The following is a 27,299-nucleotide window of genomic DNA, read 5'->3' on the forward strand; positions in this document are numbered from 1 at the left end:
AACTTAAATATCGAACATACAACACATCAGTTTTACAAGGACAGTGACTTAAGAGCCCAATGTAACTTAATAACAAACAATTACTCATTTACAGCAAATTTACGAAGATCATAAATTTACACATCAAAATATTGATGGAAGGAAAAGGTTTGTTTAATTGTCACTAGTTATTTGAACCACTAGGACCAGGTGCAACATGATTGAATAATCTATCCTTAATAGTTTGAGCCATTAGACCGTGAATGATTTCTATTGTTGTCTTGTTGCTGTCACGAGTTACTTTCATTAGCTTGTCTTCACAGCGCTTCTCATGGGGATCTTGCATCCAATGACCAATGCGGCCAAGTGCAGCTGACTGTTCTAGCTTGTCTGATAAGTCCAGAATCTGTAATCAAATAAGCACAGATGTAAGGAATGTGATTGGCTATGAAGATTACTGATCATCGGAAAAACCTACCTGTCCAGTAGTGTAGTCAGCATTTGTGATCAATGAGCTAGATCCAAGGGTGTTGACCCAGTACTTATTCCAAAGTGAATCCAAAAGCCTTCGATCAAGAGCAGATTTGAAATATGACACCTCTAGGGAATAGTACTGCTTGCAGTGCACACCAAAGTCCTCGATTTTGTTCAAGGGTATAGTTTGATATTCTGAAGGCTCCTCATTTGCTGGTTTAAATCCCTACAACAACCAAGAAAGGGCTATGCTAAGACAAACAGGTGGAGGAAAAGGAGTAGAACTAACACGAATTTTTTTAAATACCTTAGGGTATGTTCTGAAAGCACCTAGACAAACTTTGCCAGCAGAAATTGTGCGCACAGGATCAATGACAATGGCAACAAACGGCTCTTGGAAATTTTGATTAAGCATTTGAGTGGAGACATCTATTCCAGAGAGCCAACAGCCATAGCCTGGATGTGAGTGATACCAGCCAATAGCATTTTCAAGTCGTCCAACCTGAAACAAGCCAACAACAAAATCAAATGCATGGACATAACATAAACATAAGATCAGATAGAGAATGGAGTTCCCACAAACCGTTTTAGCAGACTCTATATATGCAGTCATGTACTCATAAGCTTGGGCCTGAGCATTAACTCTTGTTTCAGTACCCTCCACAGGTAATGCAAACGAGTCCATGACTATCATGGTGTTTGCATCAACTTTCCCTAGAAGTAATCCCATCACTTCAAGGGTGCCACCAGATCGAGCATGCATTACCATCTTTAACAATGCCAGAGCAGAAATCTTCATTTCCTTAAAAAAATGTGGGCTGGAACAGAAAAATATTATTCCAATTGGGATACAAATGGATGAAGTAAAGTAGAACATTCAAGTAGTGGTCATATTGGCAGATAACATCAACCATCATATAATCCAGTTAAAGGTACCTACTCTTTTTCCCAAGGCTTTGCAGCAAGTATATCTTGTTGTTGTTTCCGGTCATACCGATAAATTTCATCTGTGGATGATATGGTCTCAATGTTGTTGGATAGTTCCCATGTCTTCTGAGCGATTTGAGATTGAGTAGGATTTTCCTCACTTGGCCCTGAAGCCATTCTGCAGAAGAGAAACAACACAATTAATTGTGCATCATTGACACAAAACAATACGACAGTCGGTTGGATAGTTGAACACATAAACCACAATAACAAAACATAATTTTCTTTTTGAGAAAAGCAGAGTACATTGTTTTTAGTCTTTTGATGGATACCTTTCAACACAATAAGAAAGACTAATAAATATGACAGCCAGAAAATACCTACTTCACTAGGTTATGTATCGCGCCCAAATGTGACCGGCTTAGCTCTCACACCTTTCCAGCTTCCCGGTTGCTGCAAAACACGAAACCTTCCTGTCAAAACGTTGCAGAGGAATGGGAAACGCAACTCAAACCATTTGTATCAAAACGTCAAAACAAAGCATTCAGCGCTCGGCCGGAAAGAGGCCAACTGCAAGAAAATGAAAATGAAGCACACTCTCATAAATTCAATATGAATACGGGTTTGAGATACTGCACAAATTTTTCATAACGAGACCGAGGCTAGGTTTTGTTATCTTCTGCTTCTGCTGCTGCTACCGCAGCACAGCAAGCAACAGCACGTCGCTCCAGGAATGCTTAGAGCAAAGACAACAAAATCAGTACTGTGGATCTTCAGAAATGCGTCTTCCGCTTGGTCATTATTTATGTTGACTACTTGAGATTGTGACGCACATTGCACCGCTAGAATTTGGACATCTCAAACGGAAGACAACATCACCATGAATCGAGTAACAAGATTGTTCCAGCCGACAGCCCCTATACCAAAGTCTCTTCAAAATTCACAACTTATTAAAAGCCAGCGGGTAAGTGTGTGACGTTCCAATATTGTTTGATTCCTTATTTAATATGACTAGTTATCATGCGGCTTTGTCTGTTTTTAGATGATGTTGGAGCAAGGTGTCATAAGGGCCACCTCTACTGGTCTGTATACATTATTGCCTCTTGGAATGAGAGCCTTAAAGAAACTCGAAAATATTGTTGATCGGTACATGGAAAAGGTCGGTGCGCAAAAAATCTTACTGCCAACGCTCACATCTGACCAGCTCTGGGAACAGTCAGGTATGCACTCGAGTGTTTTTGAAGTACAACCTTTATTCCGCAGGAACAGATTTGAGAAATTGTACTCTCAATCTAACATCGATCAAACATCACTTTGTGTGTTTTAAATTATATGCATTTAAATTTTATGTTTGTCAAAAAGGTCGCTTGGAAGAAGCAAAAGCTGGTAGTGAACTCTTTCTTCTTGAGGACCGTCATAAAAAACGCTACATATTAGGGCCAGTAAGTATAATTTCCCTTTGGTTTGATTACATTTTTATGTAAACATGCCCCAATAATTATTTCCTAAAAGCCTATTTTTAATGTTTTAGACACATGAAGAAGCAATAACTGAGCTGTTGGCTGCAGGGACAAGACTATCATACCGACGCCTTCCTCTCCTTTTGTATCAAATTTCAAATAAATACAGAGATGAGCCAAGACCACGCTTTGGTCTATTGAGAACTCGAGAATTCGTCATGAAAGATCTCTATTCATTTGATGCAAATGCTGAGAATGCTCTCAAAACATATGAATCAGTGACAGAGGCGTACAATGGAATTTTCCAAGAACTTGGTGTCAAGTATGTCAGAGGTTTGTCCATCATGTCTTTGTCTGCTAATATCATGAAAACGCTTTCTGAATCTTATTAACAAATGTCTGTTATGCTATTTTAGTTGAAGGTGATTCTGGAATGATGGGAGGTTCTATGTCACATGAATTTCATTATCCATGTGAGGCAGGAGAAGAGCGGATTATTCAGTGTAATGCATGCAACGTTCCTACCAATGCATCCCTTCTGCAGATTCAATCTGATTCATGTCCTCACTGCCAGTCGACTGATATTTCTACTATGGCTGGAATTGAAGTAATTCACAATAATAAATAATTGGAACATTTGTATTTGCTCCATATCAGGGCATAACTTACAAAGATGTAACTTTCAGGTTGGGCATACATTCATTCTTGGTACAAGGTACTCAAAGCCTATGAATGCAACATTTATAGCCGATGACAAATCTATGCAATCCTTAATTATGGGTTGCTATGGGCTTGGCCTTTCTCGAATTTTGGCTGCATCTCTTGAAGCTCTATCACTTCCAACAGAACTGCGATGGCCACTATGCATAGCTCCTTATAAAGCTTGCATTATCACTCCTAAAGTAGGTGAAATTTTACAACAGAATTAAGTGTTCTTTCTGCTGCTGCTACAATTGTTATCTGATCCCTGTATTAATTTTTACAGCATGGCAGTAAAGAGGAAGCTGCATCAGTTTTGACCCAAGGTCTTTATGATTCTATTGAATGTAATAGTTTTTTCAAAAATGATGTAATTGTTGATGATCGTACTAATTTATCTATTGGCCGTCGCATAACAGAAGCTAAGCGCAGTGGCTACCCTTTAATTATTGTAATTGGAAAGAAGGCTGTTGAGGATATCCCTCGATTTGAGGTCATTGACCTTGTTAACAATAGAGAGTATGAATGGACAGATGGGTCTTTAGCATCTCGACTGAAAGAATACTGTCCACAGATATAACTATGAAGCATTCATTGATGGTCGCTCATTATCCCTGTCATCTTAACTGGTCCACTTCACTATGAATGCCACATTTATATCCAATGACAAATCTATGCAATCCTTAGTGATGGGTTGCTATGGGCATGGTCTTTCTTGAATTTTGGCAGCTTCTCTTGAAGTTCAATCAATTCCAACAGAATGGCTTCCCTTTGTCTTCCCTTTTTTTTGGTGACTAGCCCTGTCAAACAGGTACAATGGTTTTAAAGGAATCAATCACTGGCCAAGTGTGATAAAAAAATAATTCTGGAAACAACTTTAAGCTGATGGCAACAGGTTTCCTGAGGATCAGTTCGCTCATTATGTCTTTCCACATGCAGATTCAGATCTGAATATAGCAGCTACCTCAATACTATGTGATACAGTATGTGGATTGTGGATAATTGTGATAAGGTTTGTTTAATATATACATTTTCACAAGGTATTCTTGGACAAGTGTCCCAAATGGTTTTATTGTGCCGATGAATTATCCTCAGCTCCTCGCCCGCGCGGTAGCAAAACAAAACAAAAATTATTTTCTTTTAAAACAAGTAGGTACAGATTTGACTAAATAGTAAATGACAAATTGTTCTCAAACCAATCAGATTTAACAACCCAGAAAATTATATACAACAAGTTAGGAAATTATCACAATGTTTTGAGTTGAATGCATGCGATACAAGAGCAGAAATTAAAAAAATATTTTAAGAAACATGGAAAATTATCTCATCTAAGCTGCCATGAGGCAAAGCAGCAAAACACTCAGAAGTCCAGTCAGTCAAAAAGAAGGCTAGGATAACTCAGAGGGCTGCTGCCATATCAACTTGGTAACCATGTCCACAAACATAAATAAACTAAAACCAAAGAGTGGCTTCATAAAACAAATGAAAGGGTTCTATGTTTACATGCACTGAATATTTCAAGTTAACTTACAATATCAAATACTCCTATATTAATGTATTTACAGTCACATGCATAGACATGAACAAACTAATAGACAACTCAACTAAAATTTAACAAAACTTCCACAGATACAAAGAAAAAAAATTATAAACAGAGATCAACATGAATAAAAATAGGGGATTACATCAACCTCAAACAAAAGACATCTCAAATAATAACTCTCTAAAAAGGGTCAAGTAGCATACATATCTGTAGCACACACACTTAACTCCACAACTGCATTGAACTTTAAAAAACAGAACAAAATAATAGGAGGTAGAAACTGTTTTAGAAAAACAGGAAACAGGGCAACAGGAGCAGCAAAACTCAGAATAATACTGAAACTGATTTTTTGGTACTGCCTGTCCATTAGTTTGGTCGGGACACCAGCGATTAACAAGCCAGATGCCCACAACCAAGCACAAGGAAACGAGTGAGTTTCTAGTAAAGTACAAGAAAATATATGTCCTAATCATTTAACTCAAAAAAATAAAATTCTGTTGTAAAAATTATTGTATAACAATCAGTTAAATTGCATACACGACATTCAAAGATTTTGAAAAACAATGATTATAAAAATTCACATTTATAAATATTGAATAAGTTTTCTTTTTATAGAAAGTTTTTGTTTTTTAGAAAAAACACATAAGTAACTTAACTGGTCTGACGAGTAAATTTACCAAATGTCAATCAACATAACGCTAAAGTCAGAATTTAAATTTTCTAGATAAGTTCAAGAAACACGTAAAAAATATTCAACAAATCTCAAACAGACAAATGAACCCACATATATAAAGTGAATGAGTGATAGGCACTCACAAATCAGCAATGAAAAGAGGTATCTTAAAAAACATCATCCAGTCACCTATGCTAGACAATGATGTACGCGTACAATAATGTTGCAGATGTTCTCCATACAGAGACATACTTCACACAAATAGATAGTTGGTTTAGTAGCATAGGTAAGTTAAAGGGGAAAAAAGGAGGATGCTGATGCAAGCCAAAAGCCTTCATTGCACACACAATATATGAAGTTCTCAAGCAATTCACCAATACAACGCCATGCAATCTACGTAAATAAATTAATGTAGGGACCACATTACACTTATAATAACTTGCACATGTAACACTACAGAATGAGCAACACGCAATCTTGCACACACAGCCCAATGAAAGCACATGAAGAAAAGTAAAACGCATTTGTGATGTGGACTTTGTCAAAGTAACTACTAATCTCAAAGTAATGAGAATGGTGCCCACCTGTCTTGCCACACCACTTACACAAACAAATACAGTCCTTGTTACATAAATGTAATAACCTACGTTCTGTAACATCAAAACGCACACACCAGCCCAATATTAAGAAACTACTTACACACAGATTAAGTAACAGCACCAACAAGTTCGCATATACTTAAGACAGACAATACTGAAGCTCATGCTTCCGCATCTTATCACACATTTAAAAAAAGTAGCATTCAGACAAAAGAGCTGCTGCAGGGACAGTAGAAGGACACACTTTAATAAATTTATCAGTCATGCATGCTAGGCATTACATTTGGCAAACATGCAGAGAAGCATCCAGATTACACTGTTACACTTTTGAAACATGGGCACAGCATGAAAATATTACGGAAAACTTCAGTTCTTTGGTCTTCAAATTTAAAGTAAAAATGTTTGAAAAAAGCTAGAACATACAAGTTTTAACTGTCCCGACAACTGTTCGTAACCCTGTTCAACTCAGTCCAAATCGGTTGTCTGCCTTACTAACATGATGACGTTGGATGTGTGCAATTAATAACCTTGCAGAATGACCTCTCCAAAGAGATCAACATTTCAATACATTGGCACAAATTTTAAATTTTAGAGGAAAAGTTCATGTCATGAGGATTCTTAATACAAATTTTACCAATTAATAAAACACATATCAAAACTTGCCATGACACTTGGGGTGGGGGATATTGGTCTTAACGAACATATGACTTTTAACATTGTTTCCTCCACTCGCCACACTGGCCAAGTCAGTCTTACAATACACCAACGGATACTTTTGCTATTTGGGACTGTGTTTTGGTCAAGGACATCATGACATCTCATTGTTGCGACACGGAGCAGCGGGGCGCGGCCCGAACCATGGACTTGCAATCAGAATTCACAGAAAACAGGAGCAGCAACTTGAGTTCAGATACATTCAGATACGTAACCAATACGATGTTACTGATGAAATAATTGAGGCTATGCATAGGCACCAAGCTAAAATTAAGAACAATTGTAGCAACCAAAACAAGAAGTTACACATAAACTTAGTTACTCCAGCTGGATTAGCTCACAAATGATATGAACTTAAACCAGCAACCAAATCAAAGATGTTAAGAATTAATCAATAACAAGAACGACTCAATCTGGCACAGCCAACCAAATGTTGGCAACAAAACAAAACAGTCCAAGCAAGAGGTCAGGGGTCACTGTGTACAACCAATTCTATTAAGAATTTTTTTCCGCTAAATATCAAATATAATACACAAATTGAAGTATCCCTTTATGCATTTATAGAACTATATGCCCATGCAGACCCTGCTTAGTGAATGCATATCAAAGAGTTACAAGGGATTTGCTTTCCTGTCAGGGGCATATAGGTCCTCAGTACTACTAGATACACATAAATTTAGTTATTCAAGACATCAGTACAGTCTTTGAAAAATAAAGAGTTTAAATTGGACAGAATAGATACCATAATGATTAATAAAACATCTACTAGCACATTCGCAAGTAAAATATATAAAGAAGTGTAAATATATGATTGATACACAAATTCAAACAAGTATAGATTAGGTTCAATATGATTCCCTCAATGAAATTTTATAAAATTGTGGATAGTTACATATAAATGCACTTTACACTTGCAAATACCCACTACAAATTCTTACTTTAGACACAGAACATACAAATGAGTACTTAATACTAGCCAAAATAACTTGACAAACCACTGGAACTAGTCATTTCCTAGAAGTTACAGCATATGGCTGGCTTTCAAATTTGGAAGAGCAAAAAGGTGTCAATTTGAGAACAAGTCCTATAGAGATCATCGCAAAGGGAACAACCAGAATGCAAGAGAAAACCATGCAATTAAAAGAGTTTTTGTATCTTTAAATAAGATTATTCAAGACCATATTGAGCAAGACACATGCCAACTGGCTTTGAGTGACAAGCCATCACAATAAAAGCATTTATAACCCACTTTATGAAAATTGAATTATTAGGCATTAATGTTGGTATGAAAGGTAAAATATTTCAAGCAAAACAAATCAAAATCATGAAATGCTGCCTTAATGGCAGATCAAATGTCTTCCACCCATACAACTCAGATAGGGTGCGGTAAAGAATAGGAAGAAATACAGTAAAATGGTTGGTTTCTCTTGAACCAAATTAAAGCTGGCGTATTCATGGTCAGAAAGTCCTATGTAGTCTTGTAAATGGTTAATAATAATAATATTATTATTATTCACCCGCGCGCGGCCCATCAATGGGCATTGTATGCAGAACCTCATCCAGAAGCTGAAGAGCCCGGTGCAAATGAACCTGTAGACACACAAAACAATTAACTGACAACAGCTTCTTGATACAGTACTTCCAGAAGGATTCAGTGAGACACCAACTTACCTCTATCCAACATGGTGTTTCTTTGATTGACCCTCGAGGATAATCTGGCCCCCATCCTTTGACAAAACTCAAACGAAGGATACACAGTCTTCGCAAATCATCTACCCCAATGCCAGCAGCAGCGCTCAAACCTACAAAAACATGAAACACAACAGTTGTACTCCCATTTTTTTTTTCTTGTAAAGCTGAGACAGGACCACTGTGAGTCAACTCACATTTGCTAATGGCTGGTGCTATGCCACCAACAGAGTGTGGACCTGGAATGTGACCCGCAACTGCAGCAGCTTGAGCAGCCGCAGCAGCATGTGCTGTGGCAGCCTGCTGCTGCATCTGCCGATGACACTGACGCAAATCAAACACCTGAAAACAGAGACAAACAGTAATAAGGCCTTTTGAGCAGAGGAACAGAAAATTTTACATGCATAGAAATTCATGGGTAAGTTTACCGACACTCACCTTAATGTATGCAGCAGGGTAAATTTTATGAACTGCATCACCAGGGGCTCGCCCTGCCTCCCTATCCAAGTAATAGCTTTGAACAAACACTGAATGATCACTCAAACAACGGAGCCAAACGTCCCCTTCACCGCGGAGGTCCAACTGCACACCTTTTCCTATGTGTAGTCTGAGAAATAAAACATTGGACAGATTATAATGAACATCGGTTGGACTGAAGATAAAAAGTTTTATGAGTTTCTTCTAAGAACTTACCTTGCTTTTTCACTCTGTTCTGTTCGATGCACATTGCTTAAAGCACCCAAACAGAATCGATTCCCACCAGAGGGATCAACATAACCATCAACAGTAACATTCGGACAAGTTGAAGGTACTTTAAAGGTTTCACCAACTTGTGTATCTAGCTCAAAGTATGCAACAGAGCACCAATATTCAGGAGGAGGCTGGGGTGACAGGAGGCCCATAGAATCTGATACAGATTGGGTGCCATGGTTCCCTAAAACAGCCACATGTTCAAAATTAGGTTGAGGACAGCTAATCAAATGGTTTACTTACAAGAATATACCTAGAGCATAGCTCTGAAAATGCTTACAAAAACTGCTGTGATGGTGACGGGGGTCTGGAGGCTGCATGCTTTGTGTGTATGTGAGGGTGCTGTTGCCCCTCCATGATGCCTGCGCTCCACCATAGGCTTGTGTTGTAACAGTTGCTGCCTGCTGACCAACCGCAGTCTGTGATTGGGCAGCTGCAGTCTGAACCCCTGGCTGCACTGACTGTGACTGACTTTGCAAGGGTTGGCAGGCCTGACAAAGTGTGTTTAATGAGTATCCACTTTTTAATCCACATGTAAAAACAACTTCATGAGATCAAAAATTTCTTACCACTTGCGTTTGTCCAGGTTGAGTTGTTTGACTAGGAGACTGAGAAACAACAGGCACAGGGGCAGGACAAGCATTTTGAGGCACTTGCGGTGGTGGAGATTGTTGTTGTTGAGCGTGACTTGACGAGCTTGGTGACTGTGCTTGTTGACTCTGGGTAGCCACAGGATTGTAGCCATTTTGATGCATGCGAGGAGGGGACATAGCGGATGGGGCGATAGAGGTCTGACTATTACCTGAATTCCAAAGACAAAATAGTATAATTGATAAACTGAACACAATACTGTGTGGAACAGAAAATGAAAGTAAAACGCACTAAAAACTGAAACAAACCAATATTCGATGCTAAACCAGCTTGAATAGGATCTGGTGACAACGCTGCTGATTGGTGAGACTGGTCAGGAGGAGCAAAGTATTGTGAGGAGCCAGTCTGCATGGCTTGGCTGTGCAGGCCTGGCTGGGGTGGAGAGAGCATGGAGCCGGAAGGCACGGCCGAGCTGCCCGCCAGTGAGGAGGGGGATGGGCCGGGGGGAGCCGGACGCAGTCCCGAGCTTGAAGCCAGAGCGCTCGCGGACGGCGAGACCACACTGTGATCCGGATGAGTCTGGTAGCCAGCTGAAAATGGGCAAATCAACTGTTAGAGCTTAAAAAAGAAATTAGTCCTCTGATGCACAATAATACAAAATTTACAAAATAAATTTTTAAAAATCCATACAATGAGGGGGAAAAAAAACAATTTAAGAAACACTGACCACTCATGTACTATTCAGTAATAAAGTGAAGAGGATCAGTTTAATTTTTATTTTAAAATAATAATTGGTGAAAAAGCAGTGGTATTTTCACATGAAGCAAATAAATTCTAGCTACTAGTAAGAGAAATACCAACTCTCAGGCAAAATAATGGAATTTCAATTAACAACAAGAACATGCCTTAAACAAGAAACTCACCTCTTCCCTCTCATAACAGAGAGAAAGAAGCTAAAATAAGAAGCTTCCACACCACTCTAACAAGTGTTACTAGTTTACCAGCACCTTTTGCTTTTGTACATAGTAAAAAGCAAACACATTGTGCGAATATATTTAAGCAGCCTTGAATATGATTAGGAACTTATTGCTCAAGTTAGATCTGTGGTTTACTGGGAGGAAGTATAATAGAAGTTGGAAGAAATTTTGCCAAGCGCTTGTTAAGTTGTCAGACTCAGAACCAATAGAACATAGGAGTCTGCATGAGATCAATTACAAATTTTCTATTTTTAGAAAAAAAAAAGGGGAAAGGTGGGAGGGAGAAAAAAAAGGCAGGGAAAATCATGTTGCAGTGCAGATTTACAAACAACAAAGAAGAGAAAAAGACGGGTATAAGAGCACCAAACGATTTGACAAAAATGTTCCTGTACCACTGATAATAGTGAAACAGCTCAGTGGGCTTATTGATGGTGCTGTCCGCCTTGAGTAGATTAACATTAAGGTAAGGGAACTTACGATGGGCCATTCTTGAAGGTAGCCAGGAAGATCGGGGGCAATAGTCTGGAGCCTCCATCTTTGAAGGCAAGCGACCCTGGCTGAAGAGAAGGCCAGCTTGACCACCCTCACCTGCAGGACCAGAGGACATGCTGGCAAGCACTCTAAAAGCACACACGACACTCCATTCCAGTTCGCACTTCCTAGCAGTAAAATAGCAAAGGAAAGGCCTACTGAAAACGTACTGCAAAATGTCTAGAGATGCTGAAGTATACAAACCAAGAAAAATATTCCAACCACTTACAGGGAATAAGTGAAGGAATGGTAAGACAAGATATTTTGAGATTTTCATGTCAACATTTTAAAATTACTATTTTTTTTTAACAGTGTTTTTGGTTTGATTCTTCTGTATCTATTCAAGCAACAGATAGTTCACTTTCTTTCAAATTCACATTGCTGATACTTGGCATGAGTACCTATGAGAATATTGCCAAGACAAGAGCACTGAACGCAAAATGAATCAAAAGCACCTTAGTAAGTCTATTTTCTCTCTCTTCAAAACCACTATGTGGCTACCTAATGCAACCTGTACCTCTTGCTACAACCTTCAAAACCGTGAGTCTGTTCCCATCTCTACAAATTTTACAAAAACTACAGCTTAGGAACAGCATGCCCCTAGAAGTTAGTGGAAAGTCAAGGAAAGTTTTAATTTACAAAGTTCTATAAAAACCCGCATCCATTTAGTTAAAAGCACGCATACAGCAAAAGACAAAAGAGCTTTTATTTATTTTACAACTCTAATGTGCTGTGTTAAGTTTTAATCAAATCATGAATAGATACTGACCAGACTGTGGAGGAGGCATGCTAGGCATTCCATACTGCCCAGGATGATGCTGTATGGTCTGAGACATGCCCATTTCACCTTCCATGTCCATTCCGCCAAGGCCGATCACACCAGCAGAGTACTCATCCTTCACTGAACGACTAGGTCCAGATTGGAGAGTCAACCCCGACAAGTCTGAAAACATGTCTATATCTCAATGAGAGGCAAGTGCTAAGGTATAGCACTGCCCATGGGTTTGCTCAAAAAAGGGTCATACCTCATAAAATAAGGTTGAAGAGAGAAGTTTTTAAGACTAGATGAGAAGTACTCACCTATGCCAGGAGAAACAACCCGTTCATAGTGGTATGGATTCACACAAACTGAATCGCATTTCAGATCAAAGGCGAACTGGCAATACTTGACATGCTTCAGTTCATTCTTATGAAGATCAGGCCACCGCCAAATTCTTGCATAAATGACGTGTGGAAACCCTTTTCTTCCAGCCACCTTAAGACAGGACAATAACAACTTAAAATCGGATGTCTTCATCTAGGTAAAATGAGTTCAGAACTTTTAATAGGCACCTACCTGCAAGCGACCATCAAGGGTCCTTTGTATTGTAACGCATTTACTTGGATGCGATCCATTTGTTGTGATGGCCGTAATAAGGCTGTCAAGTTCATCGCGTTTTTCCTAAAAAACATTGAGAGGGTAAAAGAAAAATTGCAGGCATTATAAAATAATTGGACACGTCAATAAAATAAGTGCATGGGAAAAAAATACCATACTTTGAGTTTTTTAACCAGAGATTCAATGGCTCGTTTAGCAAAGCCTTCAGACTCTCCTCCTTGACGATGGCACATGAGACTGTGAACAATGCTCAGACAGGCGTCCGCTGACGTAGGGGCGCCTGTGTTCATCGCTGCCATGTCTCGGACAGGATAGACAGAATCTGATGGACAGACGGGCATTTCCGATCCTAAAACAGGAATGCAAAGACCAAGCCTTAAAATTTGAACGGTATGGAGGACCAGAACCTGAAGGGTTTCTATCTAAGATGCCGTCTAGGTTTGTTACATTAATATTTGATAAAGCATCAGAAATTCAAAAATAAATAGACAATTAAACAATCTTAATCCTTAGTGTAAAAAAAAAAAACCTGACTTAGAAATATTAAATTGTAAAAAGGTGGGAAAATAGGCAGACGGATTTGCTTGTTTTGACTGTCCACCTTAGGGGCCCCATGCAAATCCCAAAGGAGCCTCTATTTTCGGACGCTGGTCGCGAAAAGTGCAACACCAGCAATATAAGAGCGAGAAGTACGAGACGTGTTGAACCAGACTCGATGAAGTAACAGCTGGAATAAAAAGCCGACACAGCCGGAACAACACATCAACAGCCGATGTAAAGGGGATGTAAACATCTTACACCCTAACCTACAAAAGGCCGGAGGCAGCAACTTTTGTCTCACTTTCCCACTTCGCTGAAGGATGCGGCCATAGAAAATGCATTGCAAAACATAAATTAAGAGTGAAACTGGATTAACGTGAGTTACCTTCCGAGGCCGGCACGGGCACGGGGCTGAAAAGGTGGCCCCCGCCAGACAGCCCCACCATTCTGCTTCCCAAGTTCGCGCTGCCCTCCACCTTGCAGATGTTCATACTCCGAGACGATCCAACTCGCGGACCGCGGACGGCGCGTCGCAGTCGCAGGCCACACACCACTTCACCGAAAGAATGAGTTGAACAAACAGTAGTTGTGATCAAATATCGACCATTAACTCGTCAAAATAGTCATCCTTGCGATTTCCAGTGGGGCTCCAAAAGGGCTGTTTTGGGCTAACTTTGGGCTTAAATCGGAAGGAAGAAGGGCCCAACGCGAAAATAGCACAAGGCGCCGTAATTTTTTTTTGGCTTGTTGTCTTTTTGGCCGATGGATCATCACGTGGATGACCAGGGTTCTGGCACTGTCGCGTAGAGGCGCCACCCAGGCGCCACGGCGCTAGCGTCGTGGACGTGGGTCGGAGGCGACTAGAGAGCCTTAAGCCTCTCTAAACATTTCCTCCTCAATCTGAGACAAATTATTTTCGGCTCTCTTCCTTCTCTCTCTGAAGAAAGAGTGAAAAGGCCGGGAGCTGCCAGATTGGGCATCCCCCGATTTAGAGAGAGAAAGTGCGCTCTCGACTAGCCGAGGGAGGGTCTCTCTAGAGTCTCTCTAGAAAGACCTCCGCCCCCCCCCTCTTCCCCCTCCCCTCCCCTAACGTTGGAGTTGGAAAGCGGGAGCGGGAGCGAGCAAGGCGCAATCCAACATGGCAGACTGCCGAAAAGCAAGAGCAAGATATTGTTATTATTATCGTGTGTTCGATTATCTTCGGCGCTGATTGATTCCGAGGCTGTCGGCGGTTCACTCCGCGCTGGAGACTGGCCTCCGAGGAACGTCTTGCAGACTGACCGTCACGGTGGGGGCACGACGAGCCCCTTGCGTCGTGCGATGCGAGCGCTGTCATCGAGGAAACGTAAACACATTTGAGGTGCGTTTGCTGTTAAATGCTTGCCCTGAGCGTTGGTTCGTGTCAGCCTCTCGTGTGACATTCATCCATCATTCATGAATGGAATGATATGAGAAGGGCGTTAGCGCCTTATGCGTTTGGTCATATGACATTGTGTCTTTGCCAGTCATCTTGGACTTATATCTGGAGAAATTGGAACGACCTCTGTGTAACGTAAACTTATTGATTCTATGGGTCACTTATGTCTATTTCTGCTTGTTATCTGAAATCGGTGTTCAATCATAACTTCTGTATTCATGATTTTTTTAAATTTTCGTGTTGATGTTTCGTTCCAACTATAGGGATTTATTGGTCTCCGCGCATTGTTACGTGAAGGGTGGTGTGGACTGTATTTATATTTAAGAACAAGACAGCAAATTTTTGTTATTTACTTCAATGTCCTTGCAGGTCTATTATGTCTGCACCGTCACTGAAGCCCCTTGTCAAGGGGAAATGTTTGCAGGACCTTAAAGAACATTATGACAAAGAGTTCCCCAACAAAAACATAGTATCGTGAGTATCACTTCATTTGCAATGAAATTATAAATGCTCACACTATTAGTTATCTGATATACTCATGTCTTATCTTGGTCCTTTAATCAGATTATGTAAATCTGCACCCAAATTATTTGAAGCTGCTAAAATTGCTGATAAGAAAGGAAACCAAGAAGAAAGTTATATTTTATTTATGAGATATCTCAACATAACAAGTTATGTGCAAAAATCTAATGATTATAAATTGAAGAAACCACATGTTGAGCTTTCAAAAAGTGCTCTGAATTATGCCATTACATCTGCTGAGAGATTAAACAAGAGTTTGGAGGAAAGGTATGAGAGCATTTCAGTTGTACAACTTATGCCCTTTTCAAGACAAAATGTACATGTTGATTCTCTAAGTGTTCCACTGTTAAATTAAAATGTTTCTGGAAATTATCAGATATCAGCAACTAAAAAATAATGAAAATGCAGCACTAGAGAGAAGCAAAGTGAAGGTAGAAACTTCTAAAGAGGAACCTTCTATCATTGAAAATGTTCCTGCCCCAACTGCTCCTGAAATAAATGGTGGTAAGATCTTTTCTAATACCATCGTCAGGGTTCCTTCATTGATTGATTAATTTCTTAATTGAAATTGCTCTATGTTTCAGAAAATAACAGCATGTCAACCAGGGAATTATTTAAAATTTTACAAGAAAACCCTTCTGATGCCCTCATCATGGATGTGAGACCCCGCAATCAATTTTCTGATTCTCATATAAATTTTGAGTGCTGCATCAGTATTCCAGAGGAGATAATTCAAGCAGGGTAGGGCACTAGGCCATTTGTATTTCATTCTTTTGTCTTATGTGTGTTCCCTGTCTATAATACACTATTGTTCGTTAGGTCCAGTGCAGCAAAGCTTGCTGAAAAACTTCCTCCACCATCAAAATTGAAGTGGAGCAACCGAACACAAGTTAAATATCTAGTCTTAATGGACTGGTACTCAAGTAGCTCTAAACTCAAAGATGACTCGCCCATTCACCGCCTGCAAACGATAATTCTTAAGGTTCTTCAGTCTTTACACACCATGAGAAACAACATAAAATGTTTATTGAAAAACAGCACTCATTTTTCATGTTTTTCTCTGTATTTCAGTGGGATCCATCTGTTACATACTGCAGCAAGCCACTTATTCTTGAAGGTGGATTTGAGGAGTGGCACAGCTGTTATCCAATGTACTGTACAAATGCCAATCCACAACTTCCCATCCAGCCTTTGGATGACCTTCTGGACATCGGTTTGTATTCATTGAAATATCATATCATGGTACAGCAGAATTGTGATTTATTTATTTTGTTTCAATACTCATCCTCTTTTGTAGATGATGTCAACTATCCAGACATTGACGATACACCAAAGTTTTCCAGAGAAACTAAACCTGTTCTAAAGCAAAATATCATAATAACAGATGATACAAGCAAAGAGAAGGTGTATGATATTAATAAAAATGAAGAATTATCTGCAAACCGTTATGTGTCTCCTGGGGATGAGAAAAAGGTTCCTTCCACTCAAAAGACAACTTCTCTTATCTCTAAAGAGCCAAGTACATCCTCTATTAATTCTCATGTACCCAATATTGACCGCAGTAGCAAGGTTTGGAGCTTATAAATACACTAATATTTATGGTTTTACTTAACTGTACATATTTTTGAAGTCTGATTTAATTCTACAGACAGCTGCTGTGCAAAAGTATAAAGAACTGGAAGATAAGAGATTGATAGGCGTTCAGCTTGCTCAAAATTTGGTTCGAGACAGGGAGGCTGCTGAAAGTGAATTAATGAAACTCAGACAGCAGCAAGGTAGGAACGAATTGTCTGACAAGGAACGACAAACACTGTATGAAAATGAGAAGAATTTGAAAGAACACATTCAAGAACTAATAAGTTCACAGATAAGAAAGGTATGAGTTGATCATATTTTATGTCTTGTCTTTTGTAACTAGTGTTATTGTTAAAGTCAACTTTTTGATTTTACATCTCATCTTTAATTGGTAGGATGAAGAGAATGAGGCTCTAAGAAAAGAACTTGAAGAGTACAAGAGACGTGAAAATAGCACAACTCAAGTACATGAGGTGTCAAAACCACCCATTGTGCCTGCTCGTCCTGGAGAAATCAAAAGCTTGTGAGTTGGTCCATGAGACAATTAATTCGGCAGCCAAAGTTACATTATTTGAATAATCATCTTGTTTATGTTTCAATTAATTTTTCTTTCTATTTTATTAGCAATGAAAGTGAAAAGCCAAATGTAGTCAAACACAGGTTAGCCCCAGGTGAGAGGTTTGCGCATGTTAAAAATTTGTCAACAAAATACTGATGTTTAAGGAACATCCACTGAAAGATTTGTATTTTTTGTGCTTTTAGGCACTCCTACCGGTGCAACAAACACTGACCTGTCAATGCCTTCAGCCAACTCAGGTCTGAAGAGGTCACGATCATCTCCAAATATAGCTCAGGTAATCTTGATTGTGACCTTCTACTTTAAGTGAGTTTTATAACACTCACAGTATTCTGTTTTATTTCCCACTTCTTCAGTTAATTCATGAACCCGAGCCAAAACCTCTACCTCAGTTTGATCGCAACACCAAACCATTAATTCAAAGACCTCCAAATCAAGAATTTATGAACCGCAATAGAAATTTCCATGAAGTTTATGGAACTGTTGTAAGTCTGGCCCTATGATATTGACCTGTCTTTTGTTTTTCCTTAATATTTTTAATACTTAACGACTTTTACAATTTGCAGAAACCAGGTTTAACAGGTCTGAAGAACCTTGGTAATTCATGTTATATGAATTCCATTTTGCAATGCATCAGCAATATAAATGTCCTCAACAACTATTTTTCTAGTTTAAAGTATAAAGATGATATTAACAGGAGCCCACATAATCCAACCCGTGGTGAAGTTGCCGAAGAAGTGGGCCAAGTTATTCGCCACCTCTGGTTAGGTCAATATCGATCAATTGCTTGTCGAGATCTTAAGGTAACTCAGACTCTAACTGTCAAGTCTGTTGTTGAGTTGTTTGATGCTCTCACAGTGTGTGCTTATGATTTTGTCTTTGTCTTTGCCTTATAGGCTGTTGTTGGAAAGTACATGGACCAATTCCGAGGGTCAGGACAACAAGATGCTCATGAATTCCTAACATTCCTAATGGACTGGCTGCACAATGATCTCAAAATACAGAAAGAGGAACTTGGGAAGGAGGTATCCTGTCTTCCACCTGACTATTGAGTATTAAATAATTTTTAGAAAATAATTAACATGGGCTTTGCATCTTGTTTTCGCATTTTAGCTTTCCGTGAGTAAGAAAAATGCTGATGTTGATGCCATTACTGGGGCAATAAATGCATGGAACATCTTTCGAAGCAAGCATGAGTCTTTTATGCTCACTGGTTTCTTTATTCAACAAGTTTCAACTGTCCAGTGTTGCTCATGTTCTGCCAAGTCAATGAATTACGAAGAGCCCACATCTAACCTTACACTATTATTGCCAAGTGCTGCAAGATGCACCCTTTCGGTATGTTTCATTCAACTAACGGTCCAATGGTACTCTGCATGTCCTGTTGCTTTGACGGATTTCATAATATATTTGGGTTTATAGGACTGCCTTCGGTTATATACGAGTAAAGAAAGAATTGCAGGATATAAATGTGAATCATGTCACGGTCTCCATGATGCGGAGAAGTCAGTTGATTTATGCAGGCTGCCGCCAACTCTTATCATTCATTTGAAAAGGTAATTAATCGTATGTTTTTTCATCGGTTGACTTCATTTACAACCCAGCTTCCACTATTATTTTTATGTTTCACAGGTTTTATTCTGATGGGTTCTATCAAAAACGTCAGACGTTTGTTGATTTTCCCTTGGAGAATTTAGACATGAAGATATATACCCCCAACAGGCATCAGTCTCACACAGTTTATGATCTCTGTGGAGTCTCAAACCATTACGGTACTCTAGAAGGAGGACACTATACAGCATATTGCAAAAATGGAAATAAGTAAGGAAATACCTAAAAAAGTGATTTTCTTAGAATGCAATACAACCCTATAAGCTTTTAATGACACTTATGGTTCATTCTAGATGGTACAAGTATGACGACCAAGATGTTAGTGAAATTTCAAGAGAAGATGTTCGATCAGCTAATGCCTATATTCTATTCTATGCTGCTGTGAGGTAAAGTGACTGTGTATTGTTTAGCTAATTTGTTGAATATCTACTTGAGTCTTGTGGAAGAGTAAGAACGTCTTCATATTTAGTTTATCTCTAAATATCTGAATTAAGTTCAAGTCTGTAATTTTAGGAATTGTACTATTTATCATGCCATTCTCAACTGAGAGAATAGTATCTGTGTTACATGCTAAGAATTCCTTAAGGAGCTGTCTTGCAATTCTTAAAAGCAAAGACAACCAACTATGTACAAAGACCGCCTGCTCCTTGTCAGTCTTGCGCCGCTCCCTGGCTGATTGGAATGGGAATCGTGTAAGACATTGCTGGCTGTCTGGACATGAGGCTGGCGGCTTAGTACATAGTTGGTTGTCTATGTTAAAAGCCTGGCCTTTTATAGAAAAAATCATTTAAAATATAAATTTCAAGAGATTTTTGTCTGTGATTGGTGTAGTGTGGAAGTTTCTTCAGTGCTAATAATATTGTTGTATACAATTTTATTTTTTTTATTATTATGAATTATTTGTTAAGTTATAATATGCTTTTATTCCTGTTATAGTGTGAAACAATGTGAATGAACAGTCTTTGGTTCTCTTCTGCTTTTTCTGATCACATAATGACTTTATTAATAAACTTTGGACCTTGTCAATTGTTACATTCGCCATTTTTCTTTTCCTTTTTTAAACTCCTTGGATGTCTTTTAAGGTTTGACCTTTGCAGAAGTGTATGTACTGTGTTCTCTCGCAATTGTGGTTCCAGTGTTGCTACCTGTATTTTTATCAGAAAAATTGCACCTCATTTTTCATGTGATATCTTTAGCATGTACACACTATATGTACATTCAACTGATTATTATTAAAGTACTGGTGCATGACGAACTTTGGGCTTTCCCCCTTTCCCACCCTCACACAACCACACCACACACCTTCCTCCCTCACCCGAGATTCGAACACACACCGAGATTCGAACACACACCGAGATTCGAACACACAGCGGGATCTGGGACTTCTTGACTGTACACTTTACTCAACTCTCTAAACCTCTAAACTCCAACTAAAAGAAGAGGAAAAAAATGAAAAAGTTGCAACCAACCGCTGCTTCTCAAAGAAGTTCCGTCAGACGAGCAACGGCCGCCGGGATTGGTTGAAATGGCGAGCGTTCCTGACATAAAATGGATGCGGACCAATGAGGTGCGAGCATTGCCGTTTGTATTCTGGCATCGGCAAACGGCACGGTGAAAACGCCGAGTAGCGAGTTTGGTAGCCAGCCGCCACTGCTGATCTCATGAAAATTGACTTTATATTATCGATTTGGTTGTTAACTACCTCAAAATGTTGGGAGATTTGAACAAACTTAAGGTTGTTGAGTTGAAGGCGGAGTTGGCAAGCCGGGGTTTGGACACGAAAGGTGTGAAAGCTGTTCTCGTCGACCGACTGAAAGCGGCCCTTGAGGAAGAGGGAGGAGGAGGTGAGAATATCTCTATTTTCGTTGCATTTTCATCTCGTTGAGTTCGGCTGCTCTCGTACGTGGTTGCTCTCTCTCTCTCTCTGTCGAACTCGGCGGGATATACCTTCCGTCTCTCTGTGAAATATCACGCGTTTTAGCTGCGTTTGGCGCGTACGGCGAAGCGGCCTAGTCTTCGCTGGCCAATGTTTTGTTGTGCAAATGCAAAGCTGTTTTTACTACTCAATCTCACTTTCTAATCCGTGAGCAATATCAAGCCTTGTCGCAATTTTGTTGCGTCTTTGACATTTTGTCTGGTTTGGCATTGTCGATGTAGTTGTTTCTTTGCTGCTAGGTTATGTTTGTAACCAACTGGTGCTAGTGCTGATTTTTTCGTTAACAGAATTATCTGCGATTGCGTTTGCCTCTTCAAATCGTCTAAATCTTTGTCTAACCATGTTCTTTTCTGGTACTATCCATCAGGTGTAACAATGGGTACGGCAGAACCAGCACCTGAAGATCAGAAGGCTTCGTTCGAGAGTAATGATGAAACTGAAGACGTGCCACCAACACCGACTCGTAGGGGAAGACGGACATCAGCAAGAGATGCCTCTTCTGCTGATGAAGCAGAGACTCCTGCAACCTCACAAGTTGCTATGGAACCAGTTCCTGTTCAGGAAGAAACAAGGCCCATAGAAGAACAACCAGCCGCTGCGGTGGAACAAGCTCCTCCAGCAGAAGAGGATCGTACTCCTCATGCTTTTGTCCAAGATGATGCTGTCAATATTCCACCCTTTAGGATACACGAAGCATCAGAGAGTGTTGCTGCTGTTGATGACACTGCTTCTAGGGATGATGATTCCCAAATTGTGAATGATGAGGAGTCATCTGAAAGTAAGAGTTCATCCGAACCGCAGGACAGTCTACCTGAACAGGCAGCCAACCAGGAAGAAGATGAACCACAGCCTGCTGTTGTATCTGAGGAAGATAAATCGAATCCCTTTGATGAGGAGTCCAAACCGTTCTCTTCCGATCTTGTTGGAGATTCAGAGTCCTCCAGCTATGACTTTAGGGCGGACCCATCACAACCTACAGAACAGGATGAAGAGATTCTGTTGAGAGGTGACACAGAGCTGTCCCAACCCGAGCCCGAATCTATGGACATCAAAGTAGAGCCCCCAGATAATGAGCAAGTGAAATTAGAGCCTGGTGCCTCTCAAGATGAGTCTGAAGTTAAAGAAGAGCACCCTGATGGCTCAAGAAGATCTCGCAAGTCTCGTTTTACTGACAATGATGATCCTGTTCAGAGTGGTGCTGAAGTCAAGGAAGAGCCTATGGACACTGATGCAACAGAAGAATCTTCTCAAGTTAAGTCTGAGTCCTCAAATGACCGAAAGAGGCGTCGCTCTTCAAGCCGCAGCCCTAGAAGATCAAGATCACCTCAAATTAAACGGCAGGATGATGAGCCAGAAATCGACGAATCTGCTGTTCTTCTAAGTTGGTATGACTCTGACTTGAACTTGGTCATAGAAAAGGACAACTTCTTGTCAGCCACCCCGATGCATCAGCAAGGCTTTGGTTACATTTGGGCTGGTGCGCGGGCATCCTATGGTTTCTCAAAAGGAAAAGTTTGTTATGAAGTGAAGTGCCTAGAAAATTGTGATGTGACACACCTGGAAGATGAGCCCAACCCCCATGTCTTACGTGTCGGTTGGTCTGTCCAGGGAACATCAATGCAGCTAGGTATGCTTTGCTCATTGACGCGTAATGTCAGTGCACATACAAGTTACATGTTCTCATATTGTGGTCTTACCTTTGCAGGGGAAGAGAAAATTTCTTACGGGTATGGAGGCACTGGCAAGAGCAGTGTGAACTGTCAATTTAAGGACTATGGTACATCGTTTTCTGTGGGGGATACTGTCACTGCCTATCTTGTAAGTAGCATACATTATTTGTTTTGTTTTATTTTTACAACTTTTTGACTCTCTTTTGTTCTATTGTTTAGGATATGGACAGTGAACCAAAGATCATCTCTTATGCAGTTAATGGAGAGCCACAGGGAGTAGCTTATGAAATAAGTGCTGAAGTCCTTGGAGAAAATGCTTTGTTCCCTCACATTTTGACTAAAAATGTAAAGTTTGCTGTAAACTTCTCTTCTGATCCGACTCATCCTATCCTTGATGGCTTCACTCTCTGTGGTAATGTTGCTCTTGAAGACAGAGTTGCAGGACCAAAACGCCCTGAAAAGAAGGAAGACTGTGAAGTAAGGAAACAGGCTTTAAGGCATTTTAACTTCTGCTTTTATTCTCTATTGTTAAGAAATTCAATGATACAGCCACTCTCTTACAGATGATTATGATGTGCGGTTTACCTGGCAGTGGTAAAACTTATTGGGCCAACAATCACTATGCGGAAAATCCAGAAAAGTTGTTGAACATCCTAGGCACAAATAATCTCATTGACAAAATGAAGGTTTGTCTTCCACTAAATTTTATTCTGACTAAAATTCCTTTCTGCTTTATCAACTTCAAATTTGGTTTGACAGGTTATGGGGCTTCCACGCAAGAGAAATTATTCGGGACGCTGGGATGCACTTATTGACAAGTGCACCAAATGCTTGAATAAATTGTTTGAAATTGCTGGCCGAAGGAGGAGGAATTACATTCTGGATCAGGTCAGTCAGCCTCCTTTCTTTCATTTAGGATAAATTAATCTAAATCTGTATCTGTTTGCCCATTGAGACACTGACCACTCTCATTGCCAGTTTATCATCCGATTTTAATGCCATATTTTGTGTTTGATTCAGTTAATTTTTATCTTAGTTAAGACCTGGTAATCTGTGGACAGATGCAATGGTAGGACAGTTACATTTTGTTTCACAGCGTAGCTCAAAATCAATTAAGTATGTTTCAAAGTTTCAAGTCTCAACTCTTAACCTCATAAGAATTCTTAACTGATAAGACCTTTTTAAATCTTGCTGTTAGTCTTGATTTTGAGTTACATGCTTGGGTCTATGGTTCCCTTCTTCATGCAAGGTATGTTACTCTGAAGGGTTCACTACCTGAAAATGGTTAGGATCTCTTTAAGGCTCCTCTTCTCTTCATCACACCAGGTGAGTTGAATGCATTTCTCACAAGTCCTTCAGATTTGTGAGTTGAATATGTGAGAAAGACTGCTAACAACACAATTTTACTTTTGACAACTTCTTGTGTTAATGAATAATGAAAGCAATAGAGAAGTTTATGTAAAAATAATTGTTCATCAGTCTTTGATCATTATCACGAATCAAGTGTATTTGTAAAATCTCAGAATGCGGCTCAAGGTAAGATAATTTTTAGTAAGCTGAACATTTGAAGACAGCTGGAACTGATGAAAAGGAGGACTTCGAAGGAGATTATCCTAATGCTGATGCATTAGTCATTTCAACGTTATATCTTATCACAAACTCTACATTATTCCCTGTACAGACCAATGTGTACCCATCTGCAGTAAGGCGCAAAATGAGGTCATTCGATGGCTTCAAGAGAAGAGCTGTTGTAATAGTTCCAGCTGAGGATGAATTCCAAAGACGTGTAGCCAAACGAGAAGCTGAGGAAGGAAAAGATGTACCGGATTCTGCTGTGCTCGAGATGAAAGGTGTGTCTTTTTTGTTGTTGTCTCTGTCTGTGTTCGCTTTGTCCGGTGGTGTGTACATTTATGTTTTGGGTTCCTTTTCCTTTCTCTATTTGATTGGGCTGAAGCAAATTAAGTTAGACTGTCATACATTGCTCCTAGAACGGTCTATGTATTTGGTTCCAGCAGAGCTGTGTCTTTTCCTGTTTTCAAATGTGCATTCTGTGCACATTAGCTAGTTTTTTGTTCTTGGTCTTGTAAATCCTTTACACATTTATAAGGATCATTGTTGTTGTTTTTTTTCCTTTCCTCCTTTTTTTGTTTTCAACTGTTCAATGTCTATATTGCAATTTATTTTGCTTACCTTTATAACTTTTGAACTTGTTTCAGTATCTCTTTTATTTATTCATGAGATCGATATTATTTTGGCTAGTCATGCTCTTAAAGTAGTTCTCTCCCTTTTTTTAATTCCTCTAAAAAAAAAATTTAAACATTTTTACACTGTCAAAGAAATATGCACCCCGACCTCTAACCATTTTTCCAAATAACCCTGTGAGGGTCTGAGTGCTCTTTTGTTTACCTGCGTCTTGGTTTGACAGCCAACTTCAAGGTACCGGAGGTTGGTGACATCTTCTCTGAAGTTGTGTTCGTGGAACTGCCAGAGGAGGAAGCACGTGCGCTAGTGGAGAAGTACAGGGAAGAAGCCAAAGAGAAAGGCATCGTGGCGCAGGCACCGCCAGCCAAGCGGTTCAAGACGGAGAGATCCGGCGGCTCAGGCTCTGGAGACCGACGACATGACGAGAGGCACTCTAGCCGGGACAACAGAGACTACAGGGACCGCAGGGACCACCGGGGGGACAACCGGGACAACCGAGACTACCGAGATCGCGGCAACTTCCGGCCGCGAGGTAAGATGTGACGTGACGTCTCAGTCTCAATGGGCTTTAGCTGCAGTAGTTGGGCTCTGCTCCGGGTTGGTGGTTTAATACTTGTTGATGTTTGTCCGAAGGTGGGCCTAATGACCGAAATAGGAGCGGCTGGCAGCCTCGGGGTATGCAGGGTGGCGGCGGCTGGAGAGACGGCAGGTGAGGAATCGAATCGAAACGTTAGAGGGTTTTCAATTTGTCTAAATCATCTTGAAGTTGAGGAAAACTTGTGTTGATTGTCTTGTCTTTGAATTTTATTTTCTTGTGACTTTCTTTTTCTTTCAGGAATGATAGCTACCGAGGAAATCGATCTGATTCAAGAGGACAGTGGCGAAGTGGCGGTCGAGGAGGCATGGGAGGCGGAGGCTATGACCGTCATCGCGGAGGTGGCTACAACCAGAACAGAGGCGGGGGCGGCTACGGATCCAGAGGAGGTTCAAAGGTGCGTTGGTGGCAACTGTTGTCATTTGTCGTATGTAAGCGGTCTTCAGCACTGCTATGTATCTTCCATATTTCCTTTTTCCCTCTTCGCTCATTTATTAATTTTTTTGTTTGGTTCTAGGGATGGGGCTACAACCAGGGTTCTGGGGGTTCTTCATGGGGCAGCTGGAACCAGCAACCTCAGCAAGACTATTCACAGTGGCAAGGCCAGAGTCAGAGCCAAGGCCACGGTACAGGCTACAACACCAGCTGGAAGGGTGCGTCAAAGAATGCAATGCCAAGTAGTTACAAGTAACTGTTCTGAAATTCATGGTTTTGTTTTATTCAGGTTATGGCCAACAATCGCATCAGCAGCAGCAAAGCTACAACCAGCAGGCTACTGGCTACAATACCCAGGGCTATAACAGCTATGGAAATGGGAACAGCTCATACAATAATTGGAACCAGCAGTATTATCAGGGTTATGGTGTCTGGGGACAGCAGGCTGTAAGTTTCATTTCTTATGTGCATGAAATGATATCTCATAAATAGAATCGTCACAAATTTAATTGGTTTGTTTCTTTAGCAGGGAGGAAGCACAGCCTCTCCTACCACTGCTGGTACTGGCACAGGAGCTACTTCAAGCTCTACTGTGGGCACAGCAAGTACTGCCTATGACCCTTACCAACAACAATGGAATCAATTTTCCTCGTATGGTTATTCAACCAGTTCAGGCCCAGCCACAGCAGGTGCTTCAGGAACGTCTCATGGTAGCAAGTGAAGCATGTGGCTTGTCTAGAAACCCATCTGTACCTGCATAATGTATGTACTAATATGTACATAAAAAAGAAAATTGGGAATATTTAAAATGAACAAGCGTCGATTTGTCCCTTCATGTCAAGTTTCGAGATGTAACTCTCCTTTTTATTTTCCCTCCCCTCATTTTTTTTTTTTTTTAGTACTTCAGTACCTCTTTATTATGTAGACATGCTTCGATATTTTAGTTTTGTGAAAGAATTCGCACATGAACTTAATGGAAGCGAAAACTGTTTTGGTAAGATCATGCCAATTTAATGTGTGCAACGCAAAAATTATGTTAACTTGAGGTGTGTGCACAGCCCTACACCCTAAATTATAGTTATGTATGGTTCACTCAAGTATTTTATGAATCAAATTAATGATTAGAATGTTTTTACTGTTTATTGTCTATGTGTTGCTTTGTTTTCCAATACTGTACAAATTTGTGACTAAATATAAATGTACTGTACATTTTTGTTTCACTTTCAACCCCATCC

The 27,299-nt window shown here is 40.0% G+C and overlaps 5 protein-coding genes across 10 annotated transcripts; 3 read left to right on the top strand and 2 right to left on the bottom strand.

The window, feature by feature from the left end:
- Nucleotides 1-51: 51 nt before the first annotated feature.
- LOC117647202 (COP9 signalosome complex subunit 5) lies at nucleotides 52-1,952 on the bottom strand. The gene is made up of 6 exons (XM_034388837.1): nucleotides 1,765-1,952; nucleotides 1,394-1,558; nucleotides 1,037-1,271; nucleotides 761-955; nucleotides 458-679; nucleotides 52-385 (listed from the first exon to the last, which is right to left on the bottom strand). Exons 2-6 carry the CDS (start codon nucleotides 1,555-1,557, stop codon nucleotides 164-166), a joined length of 1,038 nt encoding a protein of 345 aa, XP_034244728.1. The 5' UTR covers nucleotide 1,558; nucleotides 1,765-1,952; the 3' UTR covers nucleotides 52-163.
- Nucleotides 1,953-2,082: 130 nt separating this feature from the next.
- On the top strand, nucleotides 2,083-4,582 carry LOC117647201 (probable proline--tRNA ligase, mitochondrial). Its single transcript, XM_034388836.1, has 7 exons — nucleotides 2,083-2,344; nucleotides 2,423-2,600; nucleotides 2,743-2,822; nucleotides 2,912-3,173; nucleotides 3,257-3,447; nucleotides 3,527-3,742; nucleotides 3,826-4,582. Exons 1-7 carry the CDS (start codon nucleotides 2,261-2,263, stop codon nucleotides 4,117-4,119), a joined length of 1,305 nt encoding a protein of 434 aa, XP_034244727.1. The 5' UTR covers nucleotides 2,083-2,260; the 3' UTR covers nucleotides 4,120-4,582.
- On the bottom strand, nucleotides 4,581-14,258 carry LOC117647197 (mothers against decapentaplegic homolog 4). Of its 3 annotated transcripts, none has more exons than XM_034388828.1 (14): nucleotides 13,910-14,255; nucleotides 13,143-13,333; nucleotides 12,943-13,047; nucleotides 12,687-12,861; nucleotides 12,376-12,567; nucleotides 11,553-11,663; nucleotides 10,407-10,688; nucleotides 10,077-10,309; nucleotides 9,788-9,998; nucleotides 9,451-9,691; nucleotides 9,196-9,364; nucleotides 8,955-9,099; nucleotides 8,740-8,870; nucleotides 4,581-8,658 (listed from the first exon to the last, which is right to left on the bottom strand). In XM_034388828.1, exons 1-14 carry the CDS (start codon nucleotides 14,013-14,015, stop codon nucleotides 8,578-8,580), a joined length of 2,373 nt encoding a protein of 790 aa, XP_034244719.1. In that variant the 5' UTR covers nucleotides 14,016-14,255; the 3' UTR covers nucleotides 4,581-8,577. The 3 variants fall into 3 exon arrangements, with proteins under 3 accessions (XP_034244719.1, XP_034244720.1, XP_034244721.1); XM_034388829.1 differs by having other exon boundaries at nucleotides 12,376-12,561; nucleotides 13,910-14,251; XM_034388830.1 differs by lacking the exon at nucleotides 11,553-11,663 and having other exon boundaries at nucleotides 13,910-14,258.
- A 293-nt stretch (nucleotides 14,259-14,551) lies between these two features.
- LOC117647196 (ubiquitin carboxyl-terminal hydrolase 8) lies at nucleotides 14,552-20,258 on the top strand. 2 transcript variants are annotated; one of them, XM_034388826.1, is made up of 19 exons: nucleotides 14,552-14,884; nucleotides 15,311-15,415; nucleotides 15,506-15,730; nucleotides 15,840-15,967; nucleotides 16,048-16,204; nucleotides 16,283-16,445; nucleotides 16,535-16,676; nucleotides 16,761-17,032; nucleotides 17,112-17,339; nucleotides 17,434-17,561; nucleotides 17,663-17,709; nucleotides 17,801-17,892; nucleotides 17,972-18,100; nucleotides 18,182-18,418; nucleotides 18,512-18,640; nucleotides 18,729-18,953; nucleotides 19,038-19,171; nucleotides 19,248-19,436; nucleotides 19,520-20,258. In XM_034388826.1, exons 2-19 carry the CDS (start codon nucleotides 15,318-15,320, stop codon nucleotides 19,614-19,616), a joined length of 2,820 nt encoding a protein of 939 aa, XP_034244717.1. In that variant the 5' UTR covers nucleotides 14,552-14,884; nucleotides 15,311-15,317; the 3' UTR covers nucleotides 19,617-20,258. The 2 variants fall into 2 exon arrangements, with proteins under 2 accessions (XP_034244717.1, XP_034244718.1); XM_034388827.1 differs by having other exon boundaries at nucleotides 15,840-15,964.
- A 510-nt stretch (nucleotides 20,259-20,768) lies between these two features.
- LOC117646956 (heterogeneous nuclear ribonucleoprotein U-like protein 1) lies at nucleotides 20,769-27,271 on the top strand. Of its 3 annotated transcripts, none has more exons than XM_034388358.1 (13): nucleotides 20,769-21,070; nucleotides 21,530-22,789; nucleotides 22,868-22,980; nucleotides 23,052-23,309; nucleotides 23,396-23,518; nucleotides 23,592-23,720; nucleotides 24,514-24,682; nucleotides 25,258-25,566; nucleotides 25,668-25,743; nucleotides 25,870-26,026; nucleotides 26,147-26,282; nucleotides 26,354-26,511; nucleotides 26,594-27,271. In XM_034388358.1, the coding sequence occupies exons 1-13, from the start codon at nucleotides 20,935-20,937 to the stop codon at nucleotides 26,783-26,785; spliced, it is 3,216 nt and encodes a 1,071-aa protein (XP_034244249.1). In that variant the 5' UTR covers nucleotides 20,769-20,934; the 3' UTR covers nucleotides 26,786-27,271. The 3 variants fall into 3 exon arrangements, with proteins under 3 accessions (XP_034244249.1, XP_034244248.1, XP_034244250.1); XM_034388357.1 differs by having other exon boundaries at nucleotides 20,772-21,070; nucleotides 26,591-27,271; XM_034388359.1 differs by lacking the exon at nucleotides 20,769-21,070 and adding an exon at nucleotides 21,167-21,309 and having other exon boundaries at nucleotides 26,591-27,271.
- The last annotated feature ends 28 nt before the right edge of the window (nucleotides 27,272-27,299 follow it).

The sequence above is a fragment of the Thrips palmi genome, unplaced genomic scaffold, assembly GCF_012932325.1.
Source record: "Thrips palmi isolate BJ-2018 unplaced genomic scaffold, TpBJ-2018v1 HiC_scaffold_2, whole genome shotgun sequence".
Taxonomy (NCBI): domain Eukaryota; kingdom Metazoa; phylum Arthropoda; class Insecta; order Thysanoptera; family Thripidae; genus Thrips; species Thrips palmi.